Below are 8,762 nucleotides of genomic sequence, written 5' to 3'. Positions count from 1 at the left end.
ATACAAATTTTTTAAAACCTAGTACCTCTCATGCTGTCACCAGGTCTCTGCAGTCAGTGTTGCTCTGTGCTTTCTCTGAGTTGCTACTGCTGGTGCTATGGGGGTCTTGCCTCTGCCACTGCCACTCTGGCTGGTTTATATGCCTGAATAATGAGTTTTAAAATAGTATTTGCAAGCGTCATGGTAACCTCACATTGAAATCATATCACCAGAGAAAATCATCTTCACTAGAGGAGGACAAGAATGAAAGAAAGAAGGAAGGCCAAAACACAATAAGAAAACAACAAAATGACAGGTGTAAGTCCTTACTTGTCCATAATAACCTTAAATGTCAATGGGCTAAACTCTCTAATCAAAAGACATATACTGGCTGAATGGATGAAAACAAAAAACAAAAAACAAAAACCAAAAAAACCACAAAACCCTAAAAACCCGTTGATCTTCTGTCTGTAAGAAACACACTTCACCTATAAAGATACACAGAGATGGAAAATAAAGCTTTGTAAAAAAAAATTCCATGCCAAGAGCAGGAATATACTTATATCAGACAAAATAGAATTCAAGACAAAAGCAATAAGAAGAAAAGTAGGTCACTATATAAAGATAAAGGGGGTCAACTCAGCAAGAGGATACAACAATTTTAAATATATATATGCACCCAACACTGGAGCACCCACATATATAAAACAAATATTATTAGAGCTAAGGAGAGAGACAGACTCTAATACAATAATAGCTAGAGACTTCCACACCCCACTTTCTGCATTGGACAGATCATTCACACGGAAAACCAACATAGAAACATCAGACTTAATCTGCAATATAAACCAAATGGATCTAATTTACAGAACATTTCATCCAAGGGCTGCAGAATACACCTTTTTTTTTTTTTTTTTTTTTTTTTTTAAGAGGGAGTCTTGGTGGGTCGCTCAGGCTGCAGTGCAGTGGCGTGATCTCGGCTCACTGCAACGTCCGCCTCCCGGGTAGAGGCCATTCTCCTGCCTCAGCCTCCCGAGTAGCTGTGACAACAGGCGCCCACCACCACGCTAGGCTAATTTTTTTGTATTTTTAGTAGAGACGGGGTTTCACCATGTTAACCAGGATGCTCTCGATCTCCTGACCTCATGATCCACCCGCATCGGCCTCCCAAAGTGCTGGGATTACAGGCCTGAGCCACCACGCCCAGCCCAGAATACACATTCTTTTCCTCAGCACGTGAATCATTCTTAAGGATAGGCCAGATGTTAGGTCAAAAATCTAATCTCAAAACATTAAAAAAATTGAAATAATATCAAGCACCTTTTCTGACCAAAATAAAATAAAACTAGAAATTAATAACAAGAGAAATTTTGGAAACTATTCAAACACAAAGAATTTAAACAATATGCTCCTGAATGATCAGTGAGCCAATGAAGAAATTAAGAAGGAAATTGAAAAATTTCTTGAAACACATGATAATGAAAACACAATATACCAAAACCTATGGGATACAGCAAAAGACGTACTAAGAGAGATTTTTATAGTTCTAAGTGCCTACATCAAAAAAAAAAAGGAAAAACGTCAAATGAACAATCTAATGATGCATTTTAAAGAATTAGAAAAGCAAGAGCAAGCCAAACCCAGAATTAGTAGTAGAAAAGAAATAATAAAGATCAGAGCAGAAAAAAACGGAAAAAACAGAAAAATCAATGAAACAAAGTTTTTTTTGAAAAGTTAAACAAAATTGTCAAACCTTTAGCCAGTTTAAGAAAAAAAGAAAGAAGATCAAAATAAATAAAATCAGAAATGAAAAAAGAGACATTACAACTGATATCTACAGGTTTTCCAAGGATCATTAGTGGCTACTACGAGCAACTACATGCTCATAAATGGAAACATATAGAAGCAATAGACAATTTCCTAGATACATATAACCTGCCAAGATTGAACCAGGAAGAAATCCAAAACCTGAGCAGACCAATAACAAGTAATGAGATTGAAGCTGTAATAAAAGTCTCCCAGTAAAGACAAGCCTGAGACTTAATAGCTTCACTGCTGAATTCTAGCAAACATTTAAAGAAAAACTAATACCAATCCTACTCAACTTATTCTGAAAAACAGAGCAGGAGGGAATACTTCCAAACTCATTCCATGAGGTCAGTATTTCCCTGATACAAAAACCAGGTAAAGACACACCAAAAAAGAAAACTACAGGCCAATCTTTGATGAATACTGATGCAAAATTCTGCAACCAAATACTAGCAAAATGAATTCAACAATATGTTAGAAAGATCATTCATCATGACCAAATGGGATTTATCCCTGGTGTGGAAGGATGATTCAACATATACAAATCAATCAGTATGCTACATCATATCAAAAGAATGAAGGATAAAAAGCACATGATCATTTTAATTGATGCTGAAAAAGATTTGGTAAAATTCAACGTCCCAGGCCGGGCGCGGTGGCTCAAGCCTGTAATCCCAGCACTTTGGGAGGCCGAGGCGGGCGGTTCATGAGGTCAGGAGATCCAGACCATTCTGGCTAACATGGTGAAACTCCGTCTCTACTAAAAAATACAAAAAACTAGCCGGGCAAGGTGGCGGGCGCCTGTAGTCCCAGCTACTCGGGAGGCTGAGGCAGGAGAATGGCGTAAACCCGGGAGGTGGAGCTTGCAGTGAGCAGAGATCGCACCACTGCACTCCAGCCTGGGCGACAAAGTGAGACTCGAGACACCCTCTAAAAAAAAAAAAAAAAAAAAAATTCAACATCCTTTTATGATAAAAACCATTAAAAAACTGGGGATAGAAGGAACATACCTCAACATAATAAAAGCCATATATAACCTACCCACAACTAGTATTATACTGAATGGGGAAAAACTGAAAGCCTTTCCTCTATGGTCTGGAACATGACAAAGATGCCCACTTCACCACTGTTATTCCACACAGTACTGGACATCCCCCCTAGAGCAGTCGGAAAAGAGAAAGATATTAAGGGCATCCAAATTGGAAAGGAGGAAGTCAAATTATCCTTGTTCGCAGATGACATATCTTACATTTTGAGAAACCTGAAGACTCCACAAGAAAAGTAGTAGAACTGATAAACAAATTTAGTAAAGTTTCAGGATACAAAACTAACATATAAAAATCAGTAGTAGCATTTCTATATGTCAAGAGTGAACAATCTGAAAAAGAAATCAAGAAAGTAATTCCATTTACAATAGCTACAGATAAAATTAAGTATCCAGGAATTAACCAAAGAAGTGAAAGATCTCTATAATGAAAACTATAAAACACTGATTAAAGACATTGATTAGGACACACAAAAAATGGAAAAGCATTCCATGTTCGTTAATTGGAAAAGTCAATATTGTTAAAATGTCCATACTCCCCAAAGCAATCTACAGATTCAATGCAAACCCTATCAAAATACCAATGACATTCTTAACAGAAATAGAAAAAACTGTCCTAAGATTTATATTGAACCACAAGAGACCAAGAATAGCTAAAGCTATCCTAAGCAAAAGAACAAAATGGGAGGAATTACATTACCTGACTTCAAATTATACTACAGAGCTATAGTAACCAAAACAGCATGGTACTGGCATAAAAATAGACACATAGACCAATAAAACAGACTAGGGAACCCAGAAACAAATCCACACACCTACAGTAAACTCATTTTTGACAAAGATGCCAAGAACATACACTGGGGAAAAGACAGTCTCTTCAATAAATGGTGTGGGGAAAACTGGGTATCCATACACAAAGGAACAAAACTAGACCCCTATCTCTCTCCTTATACAAAATTCAAATCAAAATGGACTAAAGACTTAAATCTAAGACCTCATACCGTGAAACTACTACAAAAAACATTGGGGAAATCTCCAGAACATTGGTTGGGGCAAAAATTTCTTGAGCAGTACCCAACAAGCACAGGCAACCAAAGCAAAAATGGACAGACGAGATCACATCAAGTTAAAAATCTTCTGTACAGCAAAGGATACAATTAACAAAGTAAAGAGAAAATCCACAGAATGGGAGAAAATATTTGCAAACTACCCACCAGACAAGGGATTAATAACCAGAATAAATAAGGAGATCAACCAACTCTATAGGAAAAAATCTAATGATCCAATCAAAGGATAGGCAAAAGATTTGAATAGACATTTCTCAAAAGAAGACATACGAATGACAAACAGGCATATGAAAAGCGTTTAACATCATTAATCATCAGAAAATGCAAATCAAAACTACAATGGGATATCATCTTACCCAGTTAAAGTGGCTTATATCCAAAAGACAGGCTATAACAAATGCTGGTGGCGATGTGGAGAAAAGGAAACCCTTGTACACTTTTGATGGGAATGTAAATTAATACAACCACTATGGAGAACAGTTTGGAGGTTCCTCAGAAAACTAAAAATTAAGCTACCGTATGATCTAGCAATTCTACTGCTGGGTATATGCCTAAAAGAAAGAAAATCAGTATATCAAAGAAATACCTGCATGCCAATGTTTATTGCAGCACTGTTTACAATAGCTAAGATTTGGAAGCAACCTAAGTGTGCATCAATAGATGAATGGATAAAGAAAATGTAGTACATATACACAACGGAGAACTACTCAGCCATATTCAGTCATTTCCAACAACATGGATGGAACTGCAGATATTACGTGAAGTGAATTGAGCTAGGCACCGAAAGGCAAACATTGCATGTTTTCACTTTTTTGTGGGATCTAAAAATCAAAACAATTGAATTCATGGGCAAAGAGAGTATAAGGATGGTTGCCAGAGGCTGGGAAGGGTAGTGGTAGGTGGGGTGGGGAATGGGAGATGGGGACAGTTAATGGGTACAAAAAATGCAGAAAGAGTAAATAAGACCTACTATTTGATAGCACAACGGGTGACTATAGTCAATAATAACTGTACATATTAAAATGACTTAGAGCATACTTGGATTGTTTGCAACTCAGTGGATAAATGCTTGAGGGGATGGACACCCCATTCTTCATGATGTGCTCATTTCACATCGCACATGGATGTTTCAGAACATCTCCTGTGCCCCATAAATACATGCACCTACTCTGTACCCATAAAAATTAAAACAAACAAAAATCCAATCAAAAAGACGTTCAGCTCAAAACAAAATCTCATGCATGTGTTACTCATAATGAGAACCTTATATCATTAAGAAAAGTTTAAGTTACATTTAGTATAATTTATTTAAGCAAACAAGGAGGTTGGCCTGGTGTACTGCGGTGACTCACGCCTGTAATCGCAGCACTTTGGGAGGCAGAGGTGGGCGGATCACGAGATTAAGAGATAGAGACTATTCTGGCCAACATGGTGAAACCTCGTCTCTACTAAAAATACAAAACTTAGCTTGACGTGGTGGCGTGTGCCTGGTAGTCCCAGCTACTTGGAGGCTGAGGCAGGAGAATCACTTGAACCTGGGAGGCAGGGGTTGCAGTGAGCCGTGATCACGCCACTGCACTCTAGCCTGGGCGACAGAGGGAGACTCGAAAGGAAGAAAGAAAGAAGGAAAGAAGGAAGGAAGGAAAGAAAGAAATCTTGTACAATGTTTCCTTCTCAAGGCAGACACTTGAACATATCTTAGGTTTCTGGTAACTAGTTTCAGCTTTGTCAATAGACCTGATAAGGCAGTATTTTAGTTAATATGTAGTAAAGTTCTGAGAGTGCTCTAACAAACTTCCTTGTTTTTAACTCACTCCCAGGCTATTTTTCTATTAATTTCAGCTTTGTTTGCTCTTAAATTTAAAAATATGTATTTGGCTTCTGAGTTCTGTTTTCTCTTTCAGTTGCATTGCTTGATTTGGGTGCCTCTATTTTTTCAATAATTCTTTATTATAGTAGTGCTACTGTTTGCTAAAGCATACGTGGTCAAAACCCAATTCCCTGCAGAGCTGAAAAGAGCTCAGAGAAGTAACGTGGTGGACGACCCACTGAAATGTTCCAGTTTCAGACTATGGATGTGTCACACCCTTGCTGAAATACAATTCGTTTTCTTTGTTTAATTTCCATGTGAAGTGCTCTTCTAAGAACTAACTTTTAATCAGTGGGTGACTTTCTTTATGGGAGTAAAAGGAAGCTATTATGAAATAACTCTTATGGAACTGTTACAAGCTTTCAAGGATTCAAAGGTCTAAACTAAAAAGGCTAAATGTTATTTCAAAAGGCAAATATATCCTAGTACAGCAAAACAAAACAAAATCCATCAGCTACTCCTCCAATCGAAGTGATGAAGCCCAAATAATTCATACAGCAAAATGGAGAAAATTAGAAGACCGGCCATCTAAAAATCTGCCATTGGTGAAGTGATGAAGAACATTTACTGTCTTATTCTGAAACTTGTCAATTTTGCAACTCTTGGCTGCCTATGGATTTCTGTGGTGCAGTGTACAGTTTTAAATAGCTGCCTAAAGTCGTGTGTAACTAATCTGGTAAGTCTGTAACTAATCTGGTAAGTCTCACAATCTAATATTTGTCTTTGCAGGAACTGGAACATGTAGAATTCAGCTTGTTATAACTGATATAATTGTTTTCTCTTTATGAGGAGTTTTCTTATGAGAAGTGGTGGCAACAAGGCAAGATAGATTAATTTTTCTTAAATAAGTTAGCAGCACTTATAATTGCAGAAGATAAAGCAGGCTACTTTATTTCTTTAGGGTACCTGGTCATATATTTTTTGGGCTAGAGGATTGGGTAAAGGAAGTTTAAATTGAATCAATTTTGCCAATTTTATACACTTGAAAATTTCTATTTAAACTCATTTATTACAAAGTCATTAATAGTTGTCTTGAAACATGAAATAGGTTTGGCCACAGGATAATGCCTGCTAATTCCAGCTGTGTAGGAAGCTGGATGAAAAAGGAAGCAGATACAGATGCCATGTAAAATAATATTATATTTTAAAGCCATACTTATTTGTACATTTATTTATTTCTGTTTGTGCATTTATAATTTTAGTTAGTGAGTTTTTTACATGGAAATTTATGCTTTCATTCTCATTTCTGGGTGTCATCCCTTCTCTAACTATTGTACCATCTCTTCAGTTGTAATTTAGTTGTGTTTGAAACAGTTACTGAATTAACTTTAAAAACCAAATACTCTATAGACAGAGAGAAATGCACTCTTCGTGTCTAAAGACAAATAATATATCATAATAGTTTACATATGCCCCTATCTATAGCCACACTTTTAAACATAATACAAGTACTAAATATAGTACTCATTATATTATGCTAAAGTGTTGGAGGTAGAATTCTGTGACAGATTAAAAAAGAAACTTGTGCTTATACGCTTTTGATTTAAACTGTAGTTTAAAACACTACTTAGGCTTACCATGGTTAGTAGCATTTTTTAAAAAGTTTAGTATTTTATATAAATCTTTGCCAAAGACTTCATTGCTTTTAATATAGAATTGCATGCTTTAGTTTTTTATATTTGTAACCCAAACGTAAAAATGGAAGAATGGAACTACTAAATATTTCAACTACTAAATGGAAAACTAAATGTTTTCTTTTCTAAAAAAGATTTTAATTTTTTTCTAATTATAATAAGAATATACATTTAAATAAAATATTTATAAGATAAAGAACTAGAGAAGAATAAAAACCTTATAATTCCACCCCTAGTAACCTTTTGATTGAATTTTCTCTTAGTATTTTTCCTCATATATATATGTACATATATATCTATAATTTACACGCAGTTATGCATCCAGCTTTTTCATTACATTATATTGTGAGTTTTCCCCTAGACCCTAAAATGTTTTTAGAAACAGAAACTTTAATATCTTTAGAGTATTCCATTATATGAATGTACCACCATAATTTGTTTTTAATGTCTCTGCTACTGAAACTGATTTTAGTTGTTTCCAATATTGCAGTCTCCATTTTATTTTACTGTAGTTTTATTTATTCTTATCTTTTTGTGTGGGCTCCTTGCTTTCAGGGTTTGGCAGTAGGAATAGACAGTTTGTTCCTTTGTTGAGTTGCCTTCCGTTCACCACCTACAGAGAAAGGCACAGCTGATGTGTGGCAACAGCAAGAGAGACACGGTCTGCCAATTTGACCAGTGAAAGTACTACACGTTCCGACATAAGGCCTGGAGGGACAAAAGTGAAGTGAATGTACAATTGAATGTAACCATGGTTCACGGGAGAGGATATACAAAGTGCTCAAGTTTATTATATTTTCTGCGTCATTTTTAAAAACATGGGTATTTACTCTGAAGGTCATCTATAATTTTTTGGGTGATTCTTGATATTGAGACATGTTTTCTTAAACACACACACACACACACACACAAACACACACACACACACACACACAAGAATGTTTTGTCTAAAAAAAAATGTTAAAGAGTTGCAGGCCAAAATGCACAAAGCGTAGTTCTATGCTTGAGCATTGGTATTTTACATTAATTTTAGCTTATGTTAACAGAGATCTGCATGTACTAGTTGAAAGTATTAACTGAAAAGTTTTTTTTAATTCTAGATGCCATGTGCTGCAGAAAACAACAAATAATTAATGCTCTTCAGAACACTAGTATTGTGAGATCTTTTATGAGAAACAAAAAAGAATTCATGGTTGAATAATTTGTGGAAGTGTATTTTGCTATGCCCTCTTTTTGTAGATTCACAGGCCACAATAACATATTAAAGTCTTTGTTTAATCATAATTTTCCCATCTTCTTTAGCAACAAAACCCTTTTTTAATGTTTCCATAAGTTATTGGGGGAACAGGTGGTAATTG

The 8,762-nt window shown here is 35.8% G+C and overlaps 1 protein-coding gene across 3 annotated transcripts in view; it reads left to right on the top strand.

Annotated features, from left to right (window-relative positions):
• The first annotated feature begins 6,034 nt into the window (after nt 1–6,034).
• The window catches only part of ROS1 (ROS proto-oncogene 1, receptor tyrosine kinase), a 148,630-nt gene continuing 145,902 nt past the window's right edge, over nt 6,035–8,762 (top strand). For all 3 annotated transcript variants that reach the window (XM_038000980.2, XM_038000982.2, XM_038000981.2), the window contains exon 1: nt 6,035–6,446. In XM_038000980.2, the coding sequence (XP_037856908.2) occupies nt 6,324–6,446 (123 nt within the window). In that variant the 5' untranslated portion in view covers nt 6,035–6,323. The remainder of the gene's footprint in view (nt 6,447–8,762) is intronic.

This window comes from Chlorocebus sabaeus, chromosome 13 (genome assembly GCF_047675955.1).
Source record: "Chlorocebus sabaeus isolate Y175 chromosome 13, mChlSab1.0.hap1, whole genome shotgun sequence".
Lineage (NCBI taxonomy): Eukaryota > Metazoa > Chordata > Mammalia > Primates > Cercopithecidae > Chlorocebus > Chlorocebus sabaeus.
Note: the sequence above shows the minus strand (reverse complement) of the source record. Positions and strands in the feature narration are given on the sequence as shown.